The 27,924-nt window shown below is 47.7% G+C and overlaps 1 protein-coding gene and 1 long non-coding RNA gene across 3 annotated transcripts; one reads left to right on the top strand and one right to left on the bottom strand.

The window, feature by feature from the left end:
- Positions 1 to 453: 453 nt before the first annotated feature.
- Positions 454 to 23,618, bottom strand: LOC115661176. Of its 2 annotated transcripts, none has more exons than XR_004003026.1 (3): positions 23,531 to 23,618; positions 8,355 to 14,825; positions 454 to 732 (listed from the first exon to the last, which is right to left on the bottom strand). It is a non-coding gene; the product is annotated as an uncharacterized LOC115661176 (long non-coding RNA). The 2 variants fall into 2 exon arrangements; XR_004003027.1 differs by lacking the exon at positions 454 to 732 and having other exon boundaries at positions 7,901 to 8,520; positions 14,608 to 14,825.
- On the top strand, positions 21,724 to 27,924 carry FICD (FIC domain containing). Its single transcript, XM_030583430.1, has 3 exons — positions 21,724 to 22,798; positions 23,560 to 23,907; positions 25,049 to 27,924. Exons 1-3 carry the CDS (start codon positions 22,702 to 22,704, stop codon positions 26,122 to 26,124), a joined length of 1,521 nt encoding a protein of 506 aa, XP_030439290.1. The 5' UTR covers positions 21,724 to 22,701; the 3' UTR covers positions 26,125 to 27,924.

Here is a 27,924-nt window from a genome sequence, read left to right as displayed (position 1 = left end):
CAGCCTGCATCTCAGTGCCAAGGACACTACAGATCCTGCCACTTTCATATCTGGTTAATTTCAGTGTCTATCTGAGACTTGGCGTAGCCAGAAAGTAGGCAGATGTTGCTTTGCTCGGTCAAGTTACTTTGGTAAATTCCACTAACACCACCTGCTTGGAAAGGAAAACAAGCATTTCTACTTAGCTGCTTGGGTCTTCTCACTCCCTCCACCAGGCAAATGAAGCCCCGCTGTGGCATCAGCACTGAGATATTCACCTGCCCTAGAACCACAGATTAAAATCTCCAAGGGGTGGACTCAACCTCTCACCTCTTAGCTTTTTATGGTATGCATCTGTCTGGGCTGTTCAGTGCCCCCTTTCTCACATGCTCACACTCAGACAAACACACACACACACACACACACACACACAATATTGTCTGTGGCTTACCTGACGTTTCTATAGCCCTTCGTTCTGGAAGGTAGTGAAGAACTTTTCAGAATAATGGTTGGATGGAAATTGATCCATCCACCACTGAAACGCAGCCACCTCTGGGATGGACACAGCAGCACTATACAACAGGAAGCCAAGAAGAGCAAATCCAAATGAAACTGCCATAACGGAGACTTTAGGTGGCAAAAAGCAATTTCCCAGAACACGGAGCCTTGTTCATTTAGTGTTATGACGCTGAAACTGCCGAGTTTATCCATAAGTCTATGGAATTATTGTTGAGAAGAGCCTCTTCTTTTGCCCTGAAAGGAATTTCTTTGCTAGGGAATTAGAGAGCAATGAAAGCAATGCTTGAAAAATAATCATTGGGTTTTATTGATATTCACTGTCAGAGGATTTGCAAGTGGACCCCAAGCAGGTTTTAGCTCATTGTGCTAGAACTGAGACAATGGTTCCAGTGATGGAGGGGAAAGGTAGAGTTCTAGGTGGATACGTTACTCCAGTGCCAGTGCCTCCCGTGTTGCTCCAATGGGCATTCAGGTCCAGATCCCTGGCTGCGGCCAAGGAACACACTGCACAGCTCAGGAGGATGGGTGTGAAGTTGGCTTTAAGCCATCATTGTGCTCTGTATCTTGGGCAGTTTGTGTCCATCTGATCTAAATTAGAGCAGTTGGCACCAGCAGCCCCAGTGAGCCAAGACAACAGCTAGGAAGCAGCAGAGAGCAGAGAAACTCCAGCCTCACCTTTCCTGGCCAGCCACCCCTATCTCAGGAGAGGGACTGGCATGAGACCCCATCTCTGTGCCGCTCAAGGATACGCTGGGCTAACCCTCGCTGGCTCTCCTGGCCCGAGGGCTGCTTTGCACTGTGAATGTAGTGTAAAAGTGGCAGTAGACTTGGCCAGGAACTGGGCAGACATACCGCCATTTTCAAACTTGCTTTTTACCATGCTTAGTCTTCAGGGAGATAGTCAATTTCTGGCTCCATCCCTGGGGGGATATTGCCTGGAATTCTGGTCTGGTTCTGGGCCCCACCTTTCAGGAAAGCTATAGCCTGGTGAAAAGTCAAGTACAGGATCACTTGGCTAAGAGATGACTGGGGTGGAGAGTGAGACACATGATCAGACTTTACAAATATTCCTAAGATGCAAACCCCAAGGAAGGAGGGGAGTTGTTTAGGGGAGTCAGTGAGATAATAACTGGAAGTAATGGGATGAAATGTTATAAGTAGGGCTGTCAACTAATCGCAGTTAACTCACGTGATTAACTCAAAACAATTAATCGCAATTTTAAAAATGTATCTCGATTAATCGCATTTATAACACTAGAACACCAACGGAAATTTATGAAATATTTTTGGCTGTTTTTCTACATTTTCAATATTGATTTCCATTACAACACAGAATACTAAGTGCACAGTGCTCACTTTCTATTATTATTTTTGATTACAAATATTTGCACTGTGACAATGATAAACAAAAGAAATAGTATTTTTCCAATTCACCTCATACAAGTGCTGTCGTGCAATCTCTGTATCATGAAAGCAGCAAAGAATCCTGTGGCACCTTATAGACTAACAGACGTTTTGGAGCATGAGCTTTCGTGGGTGAATACCCACTTCCCCACATGCATCTGAGGAAGTGGGTATTCACCCACGAAAGCTCATGCTCCAAAACGTCTGTTAGTCTATAAGGTGCCACAGGATTCTTTGCTGCTTTTACAGATCCAGACTAACACGGCTACCCTCTGATACTTGTATCATGAAAGCTGAACTTACAAATGCAGATTTCTTTTTGGTTACATAACTGCACTCAAAACCAAAACAGTGTAAAACTTTAAAGCCTCCAAGTCCACTCAGTCTTGTTCTTCTGTCAATCGCTAAGACAAGCAAGTTTGTTTACATTGACAGGAGAAACTGCTGCCTGCTTCTTATTTACAATGTCACCTGAAAGTGAGAACAGGCGTTCGCATGGCACTTTCGTAGCCAGCATTGCAAGATATTTATATGCCAGATATGCTAAACATTCGTCTGCCCCTTCCATGCTTCGGCCACCATTCCAGAGGACAGGCTTCCATGCTGATGATGCTTGTTAAAAAAATAATTAGTCAATTAAATTTGTGACTGTACTCCTTGGTTGGAGAATTTTATGTCCCCTGCTCTGTTTTACCCCCATTCTGCCATGTCTTTCATGTTATAGCAGTCTCAGATGGTGACCGAGCACATGTTCATTTTAAGAACACTTTCACTGCAGATTTGACAAAACACAAAGGTACCAATGTGAGATTTCTAAAAATAGCTACCGCATTCAATCCAAGGTTTAGGAATCTGAAGTGCCATCCAAAATTTGAGAGGGATAAGGCATGTTTTTAGAAGTCTTAAAAGAGCAACACTCTGATGTGCAAACTACAGAACCCAAACCACCAAAAAAGAAACTCAACCTTCTGCTGGTGGCATCTGTCTCAGATGATGAAAATGAACATGTGACGGTCCACCCTGCTTTGGATCATTATCAAGCAGAACCCGTCATCAGCATGGACACATGTCCCCTGGAATGGTGGTTGAAGCATGAAGGGATATATGAATGTGCATCTGGCACGTAAATATCTTGCAACGCCAGCTACAACAGTGCCATGCAAATGCCTGTTCTCACTTTCAGGTGACATTGTAAACAAGAAGCAGGCAGCATTATCTCCTGCAAATGAAACCAAACTTGTTTGTCTGAGTGATTGGCTGACCAAGAAGTAAGATTGAATGGACTTGTAGGCGCTAAAGTTTTACATTGTTTTTTTTTTTAATGCATTTTTTGTACATAACTCTACATTTGTAAGTTCATCTTTCATGAGAAAGAGATTGCATTACAGCACTTGTATGAGGTGAATTGAAAAATATGTTTTTGTTTTTACAGTGCAAATATTTCTAATACAAAATATACATAAAGTGAGCACTGTACACTTTGTATTCTGTGTTGCAGCTGAAATCAATATATTTGAAAATGTAGTAAACATCCAAAAATATTTAACATAAATGGTATTTTATTGTTGTTTAACAGCGTGATTAATCACGATTAATTTTTTTGATTGCTTAACAGCCCTAGTGATGAGGGGAAATTTAGGCTGAATACTAGGAAAAGCTTCCCACCACTGAGCTGTATTAGATTGGGGTCTCCCAAAGGAAACCTCATTGCTTGGGGTGTTTAAAACAATTCCAGACGAGACACTTGGAAACGTGCCCTAGGCACCCATCCATTAGGTGACCTACCAGGTCTTGGCCAATGAGACGGGAAAGCTAGACAAAGTGCAAGGGGCAGGAAATAAAATGGGGTGGGGGCTCGAGGACAGAATGCAGGAGCAGCATTTATGTGGTGTAGCGAGAGGGATTCCAGGGAGCACGGTCAGAATCCAGGTAGAAAATAGCCTCTGGGGGACAATGGAAGGGAACTCTGCACAGCTTCAGCAGAGGGCAGGAGCCTGAAGCAAAAGGAAAGAAAAGATTTGGGGCCAAATCTAACTTCCTTCGAAGTCAAGGGGAGTCTTCCCATTGCACCTCAAGGCCCTGTGTTAGCCATCGGAGGAGAAAGCCACCCCTCTCCCAAGCACAAGGCTATTTTGAGGGTCTGAGTGGTGCATAAACCTTCACATGGGGGGAATTTAACCCAGAAAATCTAGCCACCCCGAGGAGGTGGCAGAGGTTCCAGAATGCATTTGCCTGAGCAGTCACAAGAACCAGCATGGGAACGGTGCTCCCGCGACGCACCAGCGGATCAGACTGTTATATCAAATGGCCTGTTCAGGCTGTGCTTTGTACACGCCTGTGATTACTCACAGCACTCAGACACATACACTCTCGTTCCATCGCCAGGGTCTGGGTTTGCACTGGAAATGGATCTAAATGCGCCTTCCCTTGGGGGAGCTGGAGGTAGTTCCCCTTAACAGGACACCCAAATCTTGCATTTGGCCACTCAGTTTTGCGCTGAGGTGCATGCCTGCCTATTTCACACTCCCAGGCACCAAGACAAGAAAACAGGTGCAAGATCCACCTTTGAAAAGCCATATTCCCGCCAGACACCCCATTGGAAAGCAATAAGGAAGCTCAGCGCTTGTTTGATACCGTAACACAGGGGCCGTAGCCCAGAAGGACGCACTTTCCAAAGCAATAAGAAAAGGCAGCACTTGAATTTGAACTGCTGGGACACAAATGAGCACAGATTCCACAGAGTCGGCTGAGAGGTCTATGCCGGCAGCTCTGATTTACTGTTTGACAGGCAGTGGAAGTGCTCTGTGCCAACAGATCATTGCACCCTTCACTGACCCAGTTATCCATCAGACAGCAGCTCGCTTTCAGAGCAGCAGGCCCCCGTCACTCGCGAAATATAGATCTGCTCAGCAGAATCACGGGAAATCATTGGTGGTTTGCTGCTTGGGCCTCAGAAAGTTAAAAACCAAACTGAGGTCGCTTGGTTTGCTTTAGATCATGGATTTTTCCTCCTTGCTGAAGAAGGGAGGAAAATGTTGAGTTCCTCAACCCACCCACCTCCTCGGGCTGTAGAGGAAGAAGAAATAATCTGTTTCCATGTCTGTGCTGGTGCGACAGGGCGTAAGCTCAGGTTTTGATGGAAGAATTATAACTGCAAGCAGCCTGGCTGCGGTATGGGCTCAGTGTAAGGAAAAGATTGGATTGGACTTTAAAGGGGGACACCGGCCTCAGGTAGGGCCAAAATTTAGGGTTTTTTTTAATTCAAAAGGAGGTGGATTTACAGATTCTAATGAGTAAAATTCATCCTTGTGGGACTTCAATGATACCTAGGACTGTCGGGGTGCTGGAAGTGGGGGCCCAGGGGTTCACGTCCCCCCACACTTTTAGAAGAGGGAGAGCTATGTCCGTCCACTTTTTATCTGCCCTAAGGATGAACGTGGGGTGGGTCTTAGGGGGAAGGGCGGTGTGGGAATGGGGTCTCGGGGGAAGGGGCAGTGCAGGGCCAGGGGATCAGGGAGAAGGGGCAGTGAGGAGTTGGGGGCTCGGCGGCTAAGGGCAATGCTGAGTGTGGGGCCACGGTTCAGGCTCCAGGGATCCCCCCACTGCTAGGAAGCTTCCGCCACCCCGAGATCTACTGTCCCTCTGCATAGAGTGCGAATTTCACTCTGGATTAATGGAAATGGTTCCTTGAATGTATCAAATCCAATTAAACCATGGTGTGTTTGTTTAATTCAGTCATTCCCTCACAGCCTTGGGAACCCAAACACACCAGCCATTATGCATGGGAACCAGGAAGTGAAGCTGACTGCAAAGTATCACTCTCCAAGGGGCAGAAAATGACGGGAAGTAAATGAGCACACAGCAGAAATGGTGCAAAGATAAGTGAGCACCTCTCCGATCATTTCTCATGCCAAGGAATTGTTAGAAGCAGCAGTGAAGAAAAGACATTGCAGTCAACTGGCAAGAGTGTATGTAACTGCTTCCCTCTCTGCTAGGTGGACTGAAAACACCTCAAGAGTGTGTCATAGGTGCTGCACTGCTACGCATTTAGGAAGATTCTCCTTCAGTTCCAGTGACAGGGCCTATGAGTTTTGGAGCAGGAGGACCTGACTCCTATCTCTAGTGTCACCGTGGCATGAAGCACAGTGAGAGGAAGGAGGTTCCCAGGAGGTCACAGATTTGTTGCAATGTGAGATTTGCCTTGGCACTCTCTTTTTCAGCAAGAGAGGGGCAGATTGGAGACGGGGTAGAAGAGGGGGATGAGCAGAAGCAAAGGGAAAGGAAGAGAAAGTCTCCATCTGTGTTTGGATGTTTCCCTTCTCAGCAGAGGAGTGGGAGGGCAGGGAGAGAAATGCGGGACACGTTACAACTATTTAGACACCGAGATTTACGGTGCTGTGCAAATGCCTTTGCTTTTTACTCCCATATTGCACCTCAATTCAATTAAATTTAATTGAATTGATTTCTTGGAAGAAGATGCAGCCAAGCAGAGAGTTTATTTACAGCAGAGTATTTCAAACAGCTGCATTAATAAAAGCCGGTGAAGAGAACACAGACGTGATCTAGACGGCACTTGGTGCAGGGAAAGAACGGCCCAGTTCGGGTTGGAACTGACACCACTTGCTCACCTTCCATGCCCAGGATTTACCCCTCTGAAGTACCCCAAGTCATATCCATCAGCCATTGCTAACATAACGCCAGCCCACGCTCCCTGGCATTATTGTGCACTGATGATTTGCTGCAGGCCCAGGTGCTTCTGTCTGGTACACAACTGAGCCCTGCCCAGCTTCAAGTGTCTGGCATGACCAGCTTTGGTCCTTGTCCAGCGCTGGGGCCTGGGGAGCTAAGTGCATCTCATGCTGGCGACAGGAGTCAGAATTTGATCATTAGAGAGCAGAATTCACAGTCTGGGCACAGCTGGTGCAAGTCCCCTGCTCTGCTCCCCACTGTGCATCATCCCTGACCTGCAGGGGCCACCTTTGAGGGAGTTCAGTCTCAGAGCCCTTGGCCTCTCTGCTGGGACGGACCACCAGGGCCAGGCCATGGTGTTTGTGCAACGCAGGCCCCTGGGCTGAGATCAGCAAATCATTTCACCCAGGCCAGCACACAGCAACTAGAGGGCACAAGCCCTGTGGTCCTTCCAGGCCCCGTCCTGCAGCGTGCTGAGAGTAACCCCTGGGAATGCAGAGCTCCTTCCTCTGCCTTTGATTTCAGTTGCAGCTGAGGATCTCAGCACCACACTGACTGAGCCCAAGCTCAGATCCTGACCCTACTCCCAGTGCAGACATAGCAAAACTGAGCCCCATGGGGAGCACCGTGCAAAAGGCCAGATCCCCTGCAGGTATGAACCACCACAGCTCCTGAAAGTTTATAATCCACTGCAAAGCTTTCTTCTGCTTGTCAGATGGGGAGCCAGTGGATTCCTAGTCTAGTCTCTAAATGGCCTTCCTGCTAAATGGATAGAAGACAGTGGGCTTAAAGCAGAAAATCACCCTGTATTCCAGATGGTCTGAAAACCCTGTTGTTTGGCAGCTAATCATGGATTTTGCTTTCCCAGCACTGAGTTTCAAACGCAGAGAGGTCAGGCTCAGTTTAGAGAAAGCAGCTGTGTGTTCTCGGCTTTTATCTCCGCTGGACTGACAGCGGAGATGTGCATGGCTCCGGATTCCAAAGCAGCAGAGAGATGCAAGAATGTTGTGCAGTTTGTGTCAAGAATAACCGTCTTTGTGCTGAGATGTGTCTCATTTCCACCCCCTTGCCCCTCAAATCAGCGCTCCCCAGTTCTAGTTTCTTGCTGCTATCAGACACAGACAAACAATCTTTACGTTTTTAGGCTCCCTTCCATTCTGCAAAAGCAGAGCGGTAGAGTCATGCAGTGGTTGGAGCAGGGAGATCAAGACAGCTGGATTCTATACCTGGCTCTGCCACTGGCTTTGCTGGGATACCTTGGGCAAGTCACGGCGCCACTCCATGCCTCAGTTTCCCCATCTATAAAATAGGCAAAATCTGTATTTACCTCACTGGGAGGTGGCTTTGTGGGGCTTTGTTAATCAAGGTCTGTACAGCCCTTTAAGATCCTTGGTGAAAGATGCCAGAAAAGGGCAACTTTTTAGTATTTAGTATTTATTACAATCATGCCATTAAATAGTCACATTGCTGGAAAGAATCTGCTGGGTCACATCTAACCCCTCCCACTCCAGCAGTACTGAAGTGTCCTCAGTTTTCAGATCTGCCCTGGCACACAGCTTCAAAATATTGGTGGATTTTGTGTGTAATCAGGGTACTGGTCATTTATGGTTGATTCCACCCTTTCATCTTCATGGATCTGTAAGTGTGGAAGAGGGACTCCAGACCTGCACTTCTCTACAGGTCCATACAAAGCCATGCCCATGTTTCTGATGGAGGAACTTCAACGTGTTCAGGAGTTTGCCTGGGTAAGTTTAGATACTCACAGGAGCTCTTTGGTCTGAAGACAGAGTTGGATGCCCCAGAAGCATGGGTTTCCTGGTGAGATTTGGGAGTTTCTTGGTTCCATTGTGACAGAAATATCACAAGAATCTCCTTTCTTGTGCTCTTTTGGGATCTGCACTCCTTGATGGCGTGAGGAAGTGGAAATGTCTGTGAAAATGGGAGAAGCAACAAAAAGTCACTGAGCTTTTTAGACAGATTCAAGGTTTGGGTGAAGGTTCTGACTGGCTGCCCCATTCTTTATACTTCAGCTCCCACCATCTTCTCCCTGGGACAAGACTTGTTTGGTCTTCTGAAGACCAAAGGTAAAAGCTGCAATGTGTGACCTCCAGTGGTGCATGATACATGGCAAGTGTGAGGAAACTGGCACATTCAAACCTCTCTTGGGTGAAGAACTGGATTTGCACACATCAGACCTACCATTTGTACTCACAGGGAGGAAGCACGGGAAAGCTGCCTAGAAGAGATTGCACACTCAAAACCATGCCCATGCCAGGGAGGCACCAAGGTTTGCTTAAGGTGTGAGACGTTCTGCACCGGACTGACAGAGCATCCTGCAGCTTGCAAGCTTTACTGACTCTGAAAGCCGTCTGGGCAGAGGCAGTAGTGTTATTGCATGGCAGTACAGCACCTATCAGAGCAGAGCCTGGAGCCTGGATTGGGGCCGCTACATGTTACAACAGACAAAATAATAATAATTCCATAAAATATCCTGTAGTTTGATTAAGACAGTGGTAAAAATGCTGGAAGCTGCGGGAACCTTACCACTCTAGGGTTCCCCATACCTCACCATTAGGCATGTCTGCCCCCCTGCCGCTGTCCATTCTGTCCTCATTCTGCGGATAAAATAGCTGGTTGCTGTCCCCGGCGCTGTTCACAAGCAGCAAACAGGAGGAGGAAGTAAATCAAAATAACATCACCCAGTTCTGGAGCCAGCGTTCTCCTTTGAGGGCAAAGGCAGGCTTAGAAATACCTGGCGCACTCTTGAGGGAAGCTGATCAAAGAGGAGTTCTCTAAAAGGAGCCGGTTTGCTGCTGGAGTCGTATAATCCCAGCATGCAATGCCAAACGTGCCGTCCTGACAAGGCCTAACGAGGGTTTCATGGCAGAACGCTACTCCGACAGGCCCACTACAAAGAGGCAAGCGCTGAGAACCAGCCGACAACGTCCTGTGGGCAAAGCTCTTCCTACAAACGCCACAGACTCCCAAGTGCTGGTGTTAACCCACTTTGGAGACACGGCAAAGATCTCCTGCACTGATGCTCACGGCAGAGAAAAACGGGGAAAATCAACTTTTAGAAATGAGAGGCTAAGGCGAGAAGCAGATGTGCCGGCAACGCTGAGCCAAACGAGGCTTTTAGAAACCAAACTTGAGCTTTCTGCAGATTAGCCATTAAAATGAATTCACTTAATTTCATGCCCCATGCAAATCTTTGGCAGCTGTCAGCTCTGCAATGGCTGGAGACTAGCTGCAATAACTGCACAAGCACAGAAATGCAGCAAGTCCATTTATTAGGAGTTTATTGTTCTGGGACTGTAGAAAGCAGGCCTGGCCTTTACCACAGACATCCAGTGCCAGCAAAAACCTTTTCAATGCAACAAAGGAAATACAGGACTAGGCCATCATTTATTCCTGACATTCAAGGAATTCCCAGTTTAGCCAGTTCCTGGGTTTCTGTATGGCCCCACCTTCCTTAATCTCCAAACTGGCCGAGCGGGTCTCAAGGAAGTCCCATTTCCCCAGAACAGAGCGTGAGCCAGGTGGTCACGATGGACCCTCTTGGACCACTAGCTGATTTTCCCAACACTAAACCAAACCACGGCCTCCGTCCATAACCTGTCCACTTCCTTTCCTATCTTTGCCCCAACCTCAGCAATGCACAACATGGAGTGACACACTCAATGGCTTCATTCCTGAGTGAAACACACGGAGAAGGAACACTAGACCTGACCGGGACCAAGAATCCTTCCGCTTTTCATAGCTATCGGTAACCAGGCTGCGGCTGGTGTCATGTTACAGCTATATGAGGCCCCAATCCCTGATGTAAGCAGCGCAGCTGTGCTGAAGTATGCAGCAAGGTGGGAATTACGCAGCGATGCTGGCTGCTTATGAACTCGTTGGACAACCTCCATTTCACCAGAATGACTATAAATGTAGTGCAGAGTAAAAATCTGTAACTCATTTGCAACCAGGGGACTAGCACTTAGCATCTTCCAGCATTTCCACAGCAGGCCATCCTCCGAGGAAAACAAAATCTCTGTTTGAGGAAAGCATTCCCTCAGTCTTCAACATGGCTAGGATGCTTGTCCACACAGCAAAATGCCATGTGGGCCTAACTGGTTTCAGGAACCAAGCGAGGTGCAGGGCTAAGCAGTCAGCACCGCGTAGAACATGGTGAAGGCTCACGTGGTTGAGCGGATCGTTAGCCAGGAACGGTACAGATGCAAACTGTGTTTTTAGCCTATCAGCGAGAGCATGGTAAAAGCTGCAGCATGGGACAGAGCAGACAGCAGCAGAACTCCACCTGCCACAGGCTGCCAGCCACTTCACAGCTGAAGAGCCTCACAGAGAGAGACACAAACAGCATGGTGAGAAGATGCACGAAACAAGTTTGCTAGGAAGGAACAGGTGATAATAACAACGCTCCATCAGAGTCGCTTCCAAACATCAAAGCAGGCGTTCGCAATCTCTTTGGTTTACAGGCTTGACACGTGTGTCTGAACACAGGTGTGTCCCTCTGCTCTGCTGCGTAACTGCCTATATCTCTGCGGTGTTTGCTTCAAATCCCGGGGTAAAACATCTTGCTGTGGACAGAACGTGAAGGCTTGGATTTACTTTATCTCAAAGTTGCAGGAACTTGTCTGCATCCCAAGCAAGGGGGAAAACTCATAGGGAAGTGTGGCAGGCCAAGCTGGATGAGTAAGTATCACCAACAGGTTATTAAGCAAAAGCAGAAAGCTGAAAGCCTACAAGAACGGAAAAAGGGCTGGATCAGCAAGGAAAGCTGCCTCTTGGAGGTCAGAAAGTGTAGGGATAAAGTGAGAACTGCCAAAAGCCAAGCAGAGTTGGACCCTGCAATGGAAAGTAAATCCAACAGTAAACGGTTCTTTAGCCATATAAATAAAAAGAAAACAAGGAAAGAAGTGGGATCCCTAAACACTGAGAGGGGATGGAGACTAAAGATAACCTAGGCATGGCCCAACACCTAAATGGATACTTTGCCTTGGGCTTTAGTAAGGGTAATGAGCAGCTTGGGGACAGTGGGGCAGTGGCTAATGGAAATAGAAATTACCACATCCGAGGTGGAAGCCAAATTCAAACTTATTTATGTCCAGATGTGGCTACTGAGGAAACATTGAGAGAGCCTCCTGGGGTACCTGCTCTCCTTGGCACAAGGTCAGATCTCCATTTAAATGGGACCAGCTGCTGAGGTGCTTTGCGGCTTATGGGATCAAGATAAAAGCCGGGTGAATATTCTAGCTTCCCAAACCTGAGCAGGACTTCTTTTACCTTTTGACACTGAAATGGACAGAAGAGTAAAACTGGACTGAATGGACTGGGAGTAAAATGACGGGTGTTACCCTACACATGCAACTCTAATCATGCTTTGCAATTCGAGCGAGACTTTCATCAGAGAAGGGCCCCAACTCACTTTACTAACTCCAACCCAGAACCTGCATTCCCGGGACTGCGACCGACTTCCTCAAGATTTGGGGTCATGGCAGCAGGGCAGCCAATCCCATGGAGTTCGCAGACACAGGGCTGGATTCTCACCGAGTGCAAATCAGCATCGCTCCATTGACTGCACAGCCTCCCCAGGCTGCTGGACTACAGTACATCTGGGTATAATGGGGTCCTCTGGCCACAAGAGAGTCTTTTCCCAAACACCAGGGCCCATCTTCATCAATGCTTCCTCCGCCCACGGCAGCGGGAGTGGCACTTTATTAGGTTTTAAGCTCCAAAGTGTCAGTTTCACTTCCCTGGGATTGTGATGTTTTTATGGCTTTTAAACACTGTGTTTATGAAAGCTTCCCACTATCAAGCAGCGCTCGTGGGGCAGGGGGGCAGATTAACAAGAGCATTGGCAAGCAGCCCGAGGTGATCAAAAGATTGAGGAGTCCGGATTCCAAAATGTTAGAACTTTAAAAAAACACCCTACTGAATAAGTCCCAGTGCATCCTACTCAAATCAACAATAATTGAGGCTGTGGTAGCTGCTGATTAAAGGGACGGGGGCTGCAGAGCGACTGATAGCATTTGGAATGGGGTACGGCTCTCTGATGGCATGTGCCTGAGAGTGCGGTGGAGATATACACCCAGCAGGGCTGGGAAAGGCCTTGTTTGCACTGTGTGTCCCCCTCCCAGATTCCAAGGTTTAGAAAGAGGGGACAAAGTGGCGAGTGCTCAGATACAATCCTGATCTGCCCCGAGCATGCTGGCATGACATGGAAAACGTGGGCGTTGCCATACCAACGGACCTGCAGTCCAGCTCGCCCGTATCTTGTCTCGGGCAGGAACCACCAGCAGATGATTCACTGGAAGGTAGGAGCCACCTGGCATTGGGCAGATCCACCTTAGGTTTTCTGCTAATTCCTAATAGCCAGAGATTGCCTTAATAGCCAGAGATTGTCCCGGGCATGTCCCAGACTTGCACCCCCTGTAGATCAGGCCGGGAACACAACAGACTAGTTGGTTACACTGGCACCCTCAGTCTAAGGGCTTGAGGCCTTGTCTACATTGGGGGTCCAAGCACCAGTGTAACTGAGCTGATGCAAACCACTCATTGTGCCAGTGTAAACTGTGACCTGCACCCTGGGGTGGAGGGATATCAGTGTCAAATGGGAGCAATCCGTGGGAATTCAGGCCCCAGGGGATCAGCCGGTTGCAATTTGGTATGGCGCTCCCCAATTCAGCCTTTCACCTCACAGCCTGGAATGCCCTGAAGATTCCTCCCTGGCTGCTACAATTACGCTTCTAACACCTGGAACACCAGCACACTAAGAGATGGCTCTGCCCTGGATAGTTTAGCCAGGACAGGGCTGGACAAAGGAAGGGGAGAATGGGTGCAACGCACAAGCAGAGCAATCGGGGGAGAGCTGGCAAATATCATGTTAGTTCCACCATCTTTCCTTTCTCGTGTCATTGTTTCTTTGCACTCCCCATCTGCCTGTATCCAGATGGCATCTCTTGTATTAGACGCAGGTTGCAAAGCCCTTGGGTCAGGAGCTGCTTTTGAGTTCTGTATTTGTACTGCACCTAGCACAATGGGGTCCTAGATGCTAATGTCATACTAATAATCATGGTGCGGTTCTCTAGCATGGGCCTGTGTGTTCCACCACATGCACACATTAAACATGTCAAGGAGTGAGACGAGAAGCCAGGGTGTTAATAGGCATGACAGAGGAAGGCACATAAGACACTGAGATGAGTGAGGACAGGAGATAGGAAAGTGAGTGGAGCGTAGAGAGCAAGGATTGTTCCCATTTATTATCTGGTTGGGGCCTACAGGGTGCTAGGAGCTGTAGCGAATTCCCGCTAGGGCCAGGCCCGACGAGTGCTATGTTTATCCCTATGCAGGGCGGACAGGAGCCATGAAGCCAGCAGTTTCCCATTTCACCATGAAGCCTTGGGGGTCTTTGATCACAGAACTCCCGGCAACCTGGGACGTGGCCCAGCCAGAACGGTGACAGCAGCCGTTGCCGGAGGCTCTTTGGTAGCAGTCTGGAAGGCTGCTCTGGGCTCAGAGTGAAATGATACAGGGCATCTGGCCTCACTGCAGCAAGCTGCGTTCAGTGGCCACTTTTCAGCCGTCTCAGCAGAGAGGCCAAGGACAGAATGGGCACGCAGGCTGACCAGCCCTTCGGGGAGAGCCCTCCAGAGCTAGGCTGGGGGCTGGGGAAAGCCGGCTGGGAGGGGGGAGCTTGCAGTGCTACTGAGCATGCTCACTGGAGAGAGGCCCTTGGGTCCCCCGCTGTCAATCATCGGTCCTACACTGCCTTCTAAGAGTACAGGGGTGCGTGGAGCAACACCCAAAGCCTTTGAGCTCCACCATATTTTTTCTTTAGAGAGAGTCCCAATGTGCTGAGCCTATGAACTCGCCCACTTGGGCTGACATTGGTCTGTGTTTGCTTATTTCCCCCCATTAGAATAACAGGGAGAGAACAAGGGTGGGGGAATCTGCTTTCCTTCCTTGCTCATTTCCATTTCTCCCGGTTGCTATGGGGACCAAGGCTCATACCTTCAACAGACACCATTTGTTTTTCTTTTTTTGGTGTGCCAAAAGCCTTTCTGATCCAGCCAGCACCTGTAGACCCCACCTCATTATGCAGCTGCCTCCGCGATGCCAGGCTTAACAGTTTCAATCATTTCAGCACCATCCCTCTCTGTCGCTGGACCCCCCTGCGTGCCGGAGCAGCAGTGATCTGGACCCCGGCGCTCCAGGCTCTGAGCTGAAATCTACAATAACAAGAAAGTCAGAATTTCCAAGTGTGAGGGGAAAAACCCTTTGAAATTGACTCAATTCCCAGATGGGAAGGAGAGGGACGGTCCCTGCTGAATCAGAGAAACAGTCCCCTTTGAAACAAGGAGGGCTCCATTCGCCAGACGCCAAAACCCTCACACAAATTAATAAAATGCAATCCACAGCCTCTGATATTAATTAGAGCTGGGAATAATCCAGCCTGAGGAGGGATCAGGGTAGGAGGCAGATTGAATCTGGATTAGAGCCGACTCCTTCAGCTCAGATGTAGAAGGAGCTCTCTGCTCCTGTTCTTGTCACCTGGAGATTGGCCAGGGCGGGACGAATCTCATGGGCCCAGTTCTGATCTCATACTGGGCTAAAATTGGGAGCATCTCCCTGGAACTCCGGGAAGCTGTACTGGCACACATGGCGTGAAAGCAAGAGCTGCTCCATGCTGTACAAATGCAGCATTTGTCCCCCTCCCTCTGGCTGCAGCTGTGTCTGTGTAAAGGGATTAACTTCAACCCTGCAGTAAGTCGAGCCCACTGTATTGTATGAGTGGGGAAAACTGCCTGTCCAAATCTGTGAAGCCACCAGCGGGTTCTCCTGGGACTCTCCACTGCTGTGAGGCCTGCACAGCACTGACAGCTGTCAATCCCTCAGCTAACGGTCAGCTGAGACTAACGCTTCGTATGCAAACAGCACTGGTTTTACTCCCCTCTCGTCTTTTCTGCCCAACTGCTTCTTTCTTCACCCTCTTGTCATGAGCCTAGACGGCGCGCGCACTAGGGCAGGGACTCTGATCGCTTTGCACAGCACCACGCACAACGAATCTCCACCCCTCAGTCAGAGCCTTTAGTTGCTACTGTAATACCCATTGTGTAAACACCCTGAGCACACAGCAAACCATCTGCAGGTACCCAGAGGAGACTGTTCTCTGCCAAGACAGGCTGGCAAATCCACGCAGCAACAATGCCAGAGTCTGAAGCTCCTTTGGGTGACAATCTGCTAGTCTCTTTCACCAGCACCACCCAAACCTCTTTCTGCCACATTACTTCTGTCACAGGCTGTCTCTGACCCCTGGGCTTCAGTGGGTCTGATGCTGAATCACTGTGAATGAGCATCAGCTCTCTGCATTAACAGCCAAACCCTCCTCGCTCGGTCAAACTACCACAGTCAGCAATGGGGGGAAAGTGAGTAAGAACCTGAGTCTCTGTCTCCACGAACCTGCTCATCCCACAAGGTGCTGATCACCTCTTGGAGTTGATTAAGTTACTAGGAGCTGTGGCTGTTCAGCCCTTCGCAGGATCAGAGCCCTTAGAGAGGAGAGTGGTGAAGGCAATTTCCCTACCTTTATTGGCATGCAAATCATCAGCACTAAAGATAACTCGCAGGATTAATATATTTCCAAATTGCCTGGCATAGAGTCACATTAGTAAAGTATATGTGGCAGTCAGTCCAAAATGTCTAGTTCTTATACAGTCAGCAATTCTGTGCTAGTTTCAAGGGCAGCCCAGAGCCAAATGCTCAGGGACAGTCACTTGGTCGTTCATTCTGTTAAGGCTTGTTTGATACAGTGTCCCCAGCAACCTAGTTTTCTGAGCAGCACGAAAGTGACGACAAACATCGTAGCGAAATGCTGGGCCAAAGCATTTGTCAAACCCAGACATTTTGGGGGAGCCGCGTACAATGTCCGAGAAACACCCACTTTCTGACCCTGGGAAGCTTGCAGAATTGGGGAGCTTCCTGGGCAAAGTGAGTTTTGACATTTTAACATTTTTCACTTCAAAACAAATTCCTGAGTGCGAACAAGATCTCTCGTTCAAACACAAGGTCCGGCTGTCAGGCAAAACGCTGACATCTCAGTGGTGCTTCTCCCCACAACTTGCAGCTTGAAAGCTGAAATGTTCTGTCTGCCAAGGTTTTGAATCAGATTAGACTTTTCATGCTCCTTTGGGTACATCTACACTGCAGTGTTAACCCAAGTCGGTGGGACCCAGTGATTCCAAGCCTGAACTTGAGTGTCCACACTGCCTTGTAAGCCTGAGTTTACAGTTGCAGGATCCAGGTCTCATGACCATACTAACGCCTCCACACTGCACTAGGCAGACCCTGCGACACAGGTCTGCAACCTGAGCTGTGCCGTGCCAACACTGCAGAATGCCACGGCATGGGTCTGAGTCACAGCAGGACTTGGGCTCTGACCCACCCCCCCATCAGGATCCTAAAACCCAGGTTCCAAATGCTTGTTGACCTGAGTCCGACTGATTTGTGGGTGAATGGAAGAGGAGCTTGAGTTCAAACCTGAGTCAGAACCTGGGGTTAGTGTGCAGTATAGACGTATGCTTTGTGGCTTATTGCCTTTTGAACACTTGCCAACCCAGCAGCAGCCTGCAGCCAACCGGCCAACCGGGCTGACAGCAAGCGCAAGAAATAAAGGGAGCCTCTTCCACCCCACCTGGACTTCCTGTTCCATTCTCTCAAGTTCTGCTGAACGGGCTCTGTCCTTAGACAGATGTTCCAGAGTGGCTTTGTCACTGGGGATCTGCTACATGAAACAAGCCCAGCTTCCTGATGTTAGAATTGGAAGTCGCTGAATGTGCCGTACATGTGTGCTGTGATTACACAGCATGCAGCTCCAGCACGGCTTTTGAAGTTCCCTCTTTGTTCATTTATTCCCAGTGTTGCAAACCAATCTGCTACAAAACCTTGCTTTGGGCATTTATTAAGAGAGCCAGCAAAGACCTCTGTTTCTGTCTCATCCTCATCAGAGCTTTGCTCCCTAGCCACATATGCATGGAGGGGTTTTGCTGTTGTATTTCTTTGGCATTTGTACTGAGAGCAACACACTTTGTCAAAATCGTTGCTTTCATTGCATGCAAGGCACAACACCCTTGGTACTGGGTGTCTTTGCGTTGTGCTGTAATTGTCTCCATGTACAGCCAACAAATCTGGCCTCTGCCTCTGTCCTGTCTTGCACACTGAGGCGCTTGCTAATGCTTTTATCTGGGAAGCACCGTTTTCACTAGCCCGCCAAATATTCACTATACTTTGTGATGTCAAAGCCATTTCTCACAATAACCTTCCTCTGACCTGGCCATCAGCTACATACTGCAGATAATTTTGTCTCTCCTTATACCATCTTCTAACTGTTCAAAATCACACGACTTAGCTTTGGTATGTAGATCTCTAACTGCAGTCAATGGTCTTTCTGGCAGCTGGATTCTTGCCAAGACAATGTGCTTTTTCCAAGTGTTATTCTGACATTGCTCACAGTATTCTGGACAGTTTTGAATGACTTTGCCTGCTAGTTTGCAATTCCCTTCACCCTAGCACTGGGCTGCATTGTAGCTCTCCAAAGCCTCCGGGCCTGGATTTCACCCTCTGCCACAGTGGGCTAGTCAAGGGACATAATAGCCTCCATTTTTGCAAAGATTTAATTTCCTTCAACAGCACATTATAAAAGTGTGATGCCCAGGGGAGCCTGTAAGAGATGGCGGCTTTAGTTCCTGATACAAGTTAGGGTTATGAATTATTAACACCATCACAAAATTGATTCTAGTGGCAAAACCGCACAAGCTTTTACCTAACAGATACACTTACAATATAACAATAATGACAGCTTATCAGGAAGAGGTTTCAAATACGCTCATTGCAAACAGCATCAAGGCAACTTTCAAACAGTGCTAACAGTCCCCAAGGCTATTCTGCTGACCTTCTCAGCCTTAAACTCTGTTTTTCATGCTCGCTGCATCTAAATGCAGAAATGCAGACCAAGTCCAAAGAGAACAAAATTGCAATATTTCTTACAGGAAGAAAAGCAGAATGAATTACTGCCCTCTAGTGGCTGCAAAGGACATTTTCTCCTTTGGGTAAAGTTGAACGTGGTAGTGAGACAGGGTAGAAGGAACAAAATGCTCCACCATGTAAAACTCGATGGCTGGCTATGATAATAATGATCAAGCCTTTACAATTCTGTTAATGGGATATGGTCTTAATGCTTCTAGTCTATGCATCTGTAATTATATGACTGTCACATGACATGAGCAACAGAGCATGATTTCTAATGCAGAGTCATGATGGAAGTCAATGGTGAAATTCAAACATTCTGAATATTCACACCCGCTTTTGGCTACTCCCTGTCTATAGAACCTGAGTAAAGGGCCCTGCAAGGAGAGTAACCTCTGGGCTACATAAATGTACAAACATACAGCCCTAGGCAATGAAGTGTAATGTTATTTTAAAGGAACTGGAGAGTGCATGCGTATATCATGGCCCTCTGAATCAGAACAGTTCAGAAGTATCTCCGGCCCTGTATTGCTAATGGTGAGCCTCCTTTAGCTCACATCATAGTGGCCTGTGCTTCTAAAATTCTTTCCCTGCTACCCCTTGTGAAGCTGTGAATAATGACGGTGTGCAACCTACCAACAACAGCAGTCCTTCAGCTGCCATGGATTTGTCATTGTACTTGGCATTTACACAGCACTTTATAAACATTGACTAATCAACCCTCACCACACTCCTGAGGGATGGGTCAGTATTTTCATCCCTGTATTATACATATGGCAACGGAGTCACAAAAGAGCACTTTTCAAAGAATAGATCCCAAGCATTCCTGGCTACTGGTGGTGTGCTCACACCATTAGATCAAATCTAACCGGATCACCAATGACCGATTATAAATGTGCTTCTTAGAATGGAGCTTGGGACTGTCTGAATTTAAAAAAGAATACAGCATGTACTGAGGTGCAGTTGTTTTCTACTCCTCAATAATTAATTCCCCAATTAGGTTTGAGTGCAATGGTGTTAAGGACAGTGCATTTGGTGTTTGTATTACAGCTTCTTTGAAGAAATGTTTTGCTGATCTCTCAAAGGCTATTTGATGATTGTTCCAAAACTTGTTCTTCCAAATTTTGTCATAAAGGACATTGGCATGTTCAAAATTAATAGACTACATGGTAATTTCCTGCTGCAGGGATTGCCTTGGGCTCACTTTGATGCTGAGCAGTCTCCTAGCTGAGATGCTGTCAGGCTACCTTTAGGGATGCAGTCCTGACTGAGCTGATCAACCTGCTTTTGTCAATCCCAATAAGTCAAAAAGCACACGGAGAAGTCCCAGGACTGAGAACGTGGTTACTGCATTTCGCATTTCTGATCTAAAACAAACCAGAAAGAAGCGGGAAGACTTTCTCTGAGCGCCCATCTCCTGTATAATGACACCAGAGAGCTCTGCCTTCCCTGGGATCCTTAGGATGACAGCAGTGGCCTAGCTCTGAGCAGAGTCAGCCCAGTCCTGGAGCAGTGGAAAACAGGTGAAAAATAGCCCAGAATCCAGATTGTCTGTGTAAATCATGACCTCCCACTAAGGAGCCTTCCCTGTTAATAATGCTTTTACTTAAGTGTCTATTGCTCGTTCAGTAACATTCAGGACACAGAAGGCAGCACTGTCTCCCACTCCCCGCCCAGCTTTATCACCCAAAGAGAAAACACAGCACAACGTCCCTGGAAAAGGCTTGTCTTGGACCATTACTGGGGAAGGGAGTAACATTCCCATTATTTTAGTGGGTGGCAGCAATTCATGGGAAAAGCAAGCTCTGAGGAGAGATCTGACAGCAGAAGGGATGAGCTCCAAGTACAATAATGGAGGAAAGCTGGGCTTGTGCTTCAGGCACTGACAGAAACCACAGATCTAAATTATCTTCCTGATTCTGCCACAGCACCCCGGGTGACCCTGTCACACTGTGCCTCAGTTCCCCCTCTGTAACAAGGGGTTTGTTTTGAAGGCAAATGCTTTAATGTTTGTGAGGCACTGCTGGGAGAAGGGAGTTCCAGCCAGAAGGGGCAGCAAGGAAAAAGGCAAATGAGCCAACTAGGGAAGTTCTTCAAATGAGAATTGCAGCCTGACCATTGCCAGCAATCCAAGGCTTTTCTTCTGCTTTGCTAGAGCACTTAGCTCTTGAGTATTCCAGAGCACTTGATGAGAAAAACAAATGTGAGGCAGGGGCACTGTCATAAACAGATAGCTAAGGGTTAATGTCTCTTTCACCTGAAGCACCTGACCAGAGGACCAATCAGGAAACCAGATTTTTTCAACTTTGGGTGGAGGGAATTTTGTGTCTGAGGTCTTTGTTGTCTGTCTGCCTGCTTTCTCTGAGCTTTGGAGAAGTAGTTTCTGTTTTCTAATCTTCTGTTTCTAAGTGTAAGGACAAAGAGATCAGATAGTAAGTTATATGGTTTCTTTTCTTTGGTATTTGCATGAATATAAGTGCTGGAGTGCTTTGATTTGTATTCTTTTTGAATAAGGCTGTTTATTCATATTTCTTCTAAGCAATTGACCCTGTATTTTGTCACCTTAATACAGAGAGACCATTTGTATGTATTTTCTTTCTTTTTATATAAAGCTTTCTTTTTGAGACCTGTTGGAGTTTTCTTTTCTGGGAAATTTCAGGGAAATTGAGTCGGTACTCATCAGGGAATTGGTGGGAGGAAGAAATCAGGGGGAGATCTGTGTGTGTTGGATTTGCTAGCCTGATTTTGCATTCCCTCTGGGTGAAGAGAAAAGTGCTTTTGTTTCCAGGACTGGAAACGGAGAGGGGGAGTCACTCTGTTTGGATTCACAGAGCTTTTGTCTGTGTATCTCTCCAGGAGCACCTGGAGGGGGGAAGGGAAAAAGGATTATTTCCCTTTGTTGTGAGACTCAAGAGATTTGGGTCTTGGGGTCCCCAGGGAAGGTTTTTCAGGGGGACCAGAGTGCCCCAAAACACTCTAATTTTTTGGGTGGTGGCAGCAAGTACCAGGTCCAAGCTGGTAACTAAGCTTGGAGGTTTTCATGCTAACCCCCATATTTTGGACACTAAGGTCCAAATCTGGGACTAAAGTTATGACAGGCACATAATTAACCCCATTTTACAGCTCAGGAGACTCCAAGAGTTTTGTTGTGTCACATAACCTTTCTGCGGCAGAGACAGTAACAGGGAGGGGGCATAGCACTTCCTAGCTCCCTCACCTGGGTTGTATCACACTTCTCTGCTGCAGTTTGTTTAGTGGCAGTGGGCTGACGAATGCTCTGAACAGAGTCACTGCAAGACTGGATTTATAGATTCCAAGGCCAAAAAGGACTATTGATAACCCAGGCCAGAGCCCTGCCCCACAATGATCCCTAGAGCGGATCTTTAAAAAGCCAGTCCTGATGATTTAAAACTCGCCAGTCCTGAACTCCTGGTAAATTGTCCCTCCCTACTAAAGCCTTACACCTTACTTCTAATCTGAATTTGTCCAGCTTCAGCTCGCAGCCCTGAGATCCCAGGCATTTTTCCCTGCCGGAGCGCAGAACCCGTCACCGAATTTCTGTCCCCGAGGCAGCCACTTAACTGTAACCAAGTCAGCCCGGCCCTCGCTCAGCCCCCGAGCACGAGAAAAGCTCGGGAGACCCTGCCGCAGCAGGAGGCCCAGGGCGCTGGTGACTCCACCCCAGCGAGGGGCTCTCTGAAGCCCCAGCTCCCGGAGCACCAGCACGGGAAGAAGCTGGGGGTCCCTGTCCCCGCGGGTTTCTAGCTCCAGCAGATGCCGGCGGCAGCTCCTGCTGCCAACCCACCACCAACATGCTACCGCCGCGGCACCCAGCCCCAACGCGGCTTCTCGCCCCTGGCTTTTAAATAGCAGCTCCCGCCCTTCACGATCGAGCGGCCTCCTCATTGGCTACAAGCGCTGAGACTGGCGTCAGAGCCCAGCCTATCGCTGCTCTCCACGAGCCTCTCCGGCGCCGGAGACGTGGAGCTGAACGGGAAACACCGCCGGAAGAGAGGGCGGGGCTAGGGGAGACGGATAGGCCGGGAGGCCAATGATAAGGGGAGGCCGGGAGCGGAGTAGCCAATGGTGGTGAGCGGGGGTGGGGCAGGGCGGAGCGCGGAGACGAGCCCGGGTCGGGTGCGATCAGGAACCGGCAGCCGGAAGCCCCGGATGGCGCGGGGTGAGCTCTGGGGACAGAGGGTGGCGCGGCCTAGAGACGGGGGGCTGGGGGTGCCTCGAGGCCTAGGGACGGTGGAAGGTGCCCCGAGGCCGGGGGGGATGGACCCCGGGGAGGGGAGGCCCCGAGGGGATGGACCCTGGGGAGGGATGGACCCCAGGAGGGATGGACCCCGGGGGGGGAGGCCCCGAGGCCGGGGGGGATGGACCCTGGGGGGGGAGGCCCCCGGGGGGAGGGAGGAATGGACCCCGGGGAGGGGAGGCCCCGAGGGGATGGACCCTGGGGAGGGATGGACCCCAGGAGGGGGCGCCCTGAGGCCAGACACCACCCAGCTGCCTCACGGAGCCCTGGGGGGAGCAGGATGCTGGGTCCAGGGGCACCGCAGAGTCGCTGGGTGCTTTGCTGCCCCAGGTCCCCAGTCAGGCCACCCCCTGGGGACTTGCTGCTCCATTGGTGCTGCTCCACAGGTGGACTATCCCTACCCTGGAGCCATCCTCCTGATACTTGCGTTGAGGGTCTGATTGCAGGGCATCGCCCTGGGCCCTGTCCCCAAGAGCTCACCGTCAAAATAGACAAGACAGACTCAGGGTGGGATGGGAAACAGCAACACCATAGAGGGCTAGTGACTTGCCCCTGATCAGCCAGCAGGCCTGGTGTTGCTAGAAATAGAACCCGGGTCTTACAAGTCCCAGACCGCTGCCTTATCTGTTGCATCATACTGGTAGAGTTACGAACCTCTGTGCTAACGCGATTTCTGTTCCTAGGTCTGACCCATGAGAAAGGAGATGCTCCTTGTGTCCACCCCTGGGACCAGATGAATCTCTTGTCGATGGCTGTGGTGGCGGATCCTGAGCTGAAATGGATGAGTCTGTGGCTCCGTGTCAGATGGGCAGCAGTGCTAATGGTCCTGGTGGGCTCTCTGTTGGTGCTGTTGCTCCCACTGGCTGCAGTAGAAGAGCAGTGTCAGGCCGTGCTCAAAGGACTCTCCTTCCTGAAAAATAAATTGGGAGTAGGCTATGTAGGGATTACCAGGTACACAGGGCAGACAACTGGACTCAGTGTGACTTCAGGTAGATTAGAGCTGATGGTGCTGAAATCCAAACCCTCCCCAGGTAAGAAATGGGCTTTCTATGCTTGAGAGACTAGAGAAATGTTGGGGGAGGGTGTGCTGCAGGCACAGGTTACTAGGTGACTGACTGTATAATACTCTGCATTTGTATAGAGTCCTTATCCAAGAATCTCCAAGCACTCTATACACATTTATAAACCCCCACAACACCCCTGCAAGTTAGAGAAGTTGTCCCCATTTTACTGAAGAATTAAACTAGGGCCACACAAAAAGCTGAAAATAAAAGCTAAGACTTCTGATGCCTCGTCCCTATCTGGGCTACCACTCATTCATTTGAACCATGAAAGGAGTATGTGCTGGTATTTTACTAGCCCAGTTGGTCCTTTGAGGTTCTTTCTGCATTTTCTCTGTTCCAGTGAAACTTCATTAAAATAATTTCAGGATTTTGAACACACTCCATTGGACTGATGCAGAGCAGTCTGGATTTTGGAGCATTCCTTCCAAAATTCTGAGACTGTATAACCTGTTGTGCTAACTTCTTTCTTGAATGTGCCTAACTCTGCTATTGACTTCTTTGGGCAGAATTTGTCTCAGTGGTTTTAAAAAATATTCAGAGAAACCATTGCATTTCTAGCACTATATTCTTGGCTACTTCAGAGTCATTGTAATGCACTAGAAAGGTATTAAATACTTTAATAAAAAAACAGCAGAAATGCTGTTTCATACTGATCCCATTACAGACCTTGCATAATTGGCTACATGCATTGTGAAGTGGAAATTGGCAGCCAGCCCATTAGGGAAAGCTGCTGGTGGGCTGGGACTGTTTGTTTACCTGCAGTGTCTGCAGTTTCTGGTATTTGCAACCCCCCACAGTAAGGTCTAGAACATAATAATAATAGGAGATATACCTATGTCCTAGAACTGGAAGGGACCTTGAAAGGTCATTGAGTTTGGCCCCCTGCCTTCACTAGTTGGACTAAGTACTGATTTTTGCCCCAGATCCCTAAGTGGCCCCTGCAAGGATTGAACTCACAACCCTGGGTTTAGCAGGCCAATGCTCAAACCACCCCCTGTGAATTCTTTATATCACTCTTGACTTGATTAATTTTATTTTAATATGTATTAAAGGAATACTCTTAGTATCCCTCACTGTAGTATCTAAGTACTGTTGTTGTGCATTTCAGAAATCAAATTAGAAGCCAAAGCAGCTTTGAATCAAGCCCTTGAAATGAAACGGCAGGGGAAGCGTGAGAAAGCCCATAAACTCTTCATGTACGCCCTCAAGATGGATCCAGATTATGTGGATGCTCTGAATGAGTTTGGCATCTTTTCTGAAGAGGAGAAAGACATCATTCAAGCAGACTACTTGTACTCCAAAGCACTGACCATTTCTCCTTGTCATGAAAAAGCTCTGATCAATCGGGACCGAACTCTGCCCCTGGTTGAAGAGATAGACCAGAGATACTTTAGCATTATTGACAGCAAAGTTAAAAAAGTGATGTCAATCCCCAAAGGCAATTCAGCCCTGCGTCGAGTGATGGAAGAGTCCTATTACCACCATATTTATCACACAGTTGCCATTGAAGGGAACACATTAACACTCTCTGAAATCCGGCACATCATTGAGACCAGATATGCTGTTCCTGGGAAAAGTCTGGTGGAGCAGAATGAAGTCATTGGTATGCATGCTGCTATGAAATATGTAAATACCACTCTGGTATCCCGAATAGGCTCCGTAACCACCAGCGACATTTTGGAGATACACAGGAGAGTGCTGGGCTATGTGGACCCGGTGGAAGCTGGGAGGTTTAGGACTACCCAGGTGTTTGTAGGACATCATATCCCACCCCATCCTCAAGATGTTGAAAAACAGATGCAGGAGTTTGTACAGTGGATCAACTCCGAAGATGCCATGAGCTTACACCCTGTGGAATTTGCTGCCTTAGCCCATTATAAACTGGTCTATATACACCCATTTGTAGATGGCAATGGAAGGACTTCACGCCTGTTAATGAATCTCATACTAATGCAGGCAGGCTATCCACCCATCACAATCCGTAAGGAGCAAAGGGCAGAGTATTATCATGTCTTAGAAGCAGCCAATGAAGGAGATGTGAGACCTTTCATACGCTTCATTGCAAAATGTACTGAGACCACTTTAGATATGCTGCTTATTGCCACAACAGAATATTCAGTTGGTTTACCTGAGGCTGATGGCAGCACTGCTCGATACAAGCAAACTATTCCAGTCAAAACTTGAATGTTATGATGATCCAATGACAAAATGAATGTGTTGAGTAATAGAAAGCTTCTCAGCGTTCCTGTTGAGAAACTCCTCCACTAGAGGAGAAAATCACTCTTAGCATTTCATTTATTTAAAGTTTAGTAAATTAATATACTTTTTTATATCTATTATCCTTATGCCAAGCTAAACTGTGAAGCGTTAGTGTTGAATGTGCACTAGGTCCAGCTTGTGTTACTGGAGGGGAAAGGAGAAAGAAATCCAAAGTGAGGTCAATTTGCAAGTGTGATCCAAGCTGTAGTAAAACTGATTGAATTACTTTCTACAATCCTCTACGAGATGGCTTCCTAAAGCCAACACCTTGTAATTGCCTCGATGCCAAGTCTATCTTCATTTGTATCGTACAGGGAAGGCACGAGCACTCTCTCTAAAAGTCACTGGTGGGGGGGGCTAGTATTTTATTGTATTGCTGCCATTATCTTATTTCGCTTTCCAACAGAACCCCTTCAGCCAGTGTTGTAGCACTTTATTTAAAAGCTCTTTAGCAGAATTATTTTACAATTGTCCAAAGGCTCAAGATCTCCTTTCCTCCCTCACCCCACTGCCAATGTGCCATACTGCTCTCTAGGTAGCTAATCTACTTTTGTTAAAAATAACATCTAAAATTAGGGCTGCTTTTTTTTTTTAAATTTTGTATGTGCTGCCATACTTTGTATGGTGTGAGTTCCCTTTGTTTGGGTGAGTTTTATGCAGCAATGGGTGGGGGGTACATTTTTTAAAGTTGGTTTGAGACCACTGTCCAGGGGATTCAGGAGCAGCTGAACAACCCATCTGTCCAAATTTAATTCAACTGGATTGCAAGTTGATTTTTTACATTGTGTATAAGGACCCGGTACTGCCTCCTGCAGCTTAGTAAGGACAGTAGCTTACCTAATTCTGTAAGCAGCAGTTGTCATGCCATAGAAAGTGCCTCTTGCAATGAACACTCCAGTTACATGTTTGAAAATAGGTAGCTTCTGCAAAACCATGGGAAATAAGTGTTCCTATACATGCTAGGATTCAAGATCCAACTCCACCATTTGAGTAGAAATAGTCTACATCCCAGTTAATGCATTTTCATCTTCAAATGGTGTAAGAGGCTACCAGCCCTGACTGATAGCTTTAACAATTTCTAGATCTCTTGCCTGCTACTGTGGGTGAGCTATATATGTCATCTCAACAGCAGGGAGAGGGCCACTTTCTGATGCTATAATTTTGCAAGTACTCAGAAGCACATCACAAACAATGGCTTGCACTTAAGTTCCAGTAAATTCTAATACTAGATTCCAGTTACTGTTTGTGTAAATGCTTAAGCTGGCAATAGCCAATGAAACAATGTCCATATACTACCATGTTCTCATCCCTGCTCTTGCTTTGATAAAAAAAAATTTGAAGCTTATGACAGTAGCTCCTCAGACCCCTTGCCGCTAGTTAGGTGTTAGCATGACAAAAAAAACGGTAGCAAACTGAAAATATAACAGCCCAATGCATCCTAGTTGAATTACCTACAGCAGCATCCTGAATCTGAGAATGCAATAAGATCTTTCCAGAGCTCACTAATTGATGGGTATCATATAACCACTCCATTTCTGAAGTCACAAATAGCAGCTTGTAATTGTTATGCTACCTAGCTGTTTACTATACACAATTTCCCCCACTCTCTGACAAGTATCATTTCTTACTTAGAGGCCTGACATGAATCCTATTTAATATCAAGTTTCATAATAAAACCAGGATACCAATAAAGTATCAAAATATGGTGTTGCCTGTTAGCTCTCA

This window comes from Gopherus evgoodei, chromosome 13 (assembly GCF_007399415.2).
Source record: "Gopherus evgoodei ecotype Sinaloan lineage chromosome 13, rGopEvg1_v1.p, whole genome shotgun sequence".
In the NCBI taxonomy this organism is placed as follows: domain Eukaryota; kingdom Metazoa; phylum Chordata; order Testudines; family Testudinidae; genus Gopherus; species Gopherus evgoodei.
Note: the sequence above shows the minus strand (reverse complement) of the source record. Positions and strands in the feature narration are given on the sequence as shown.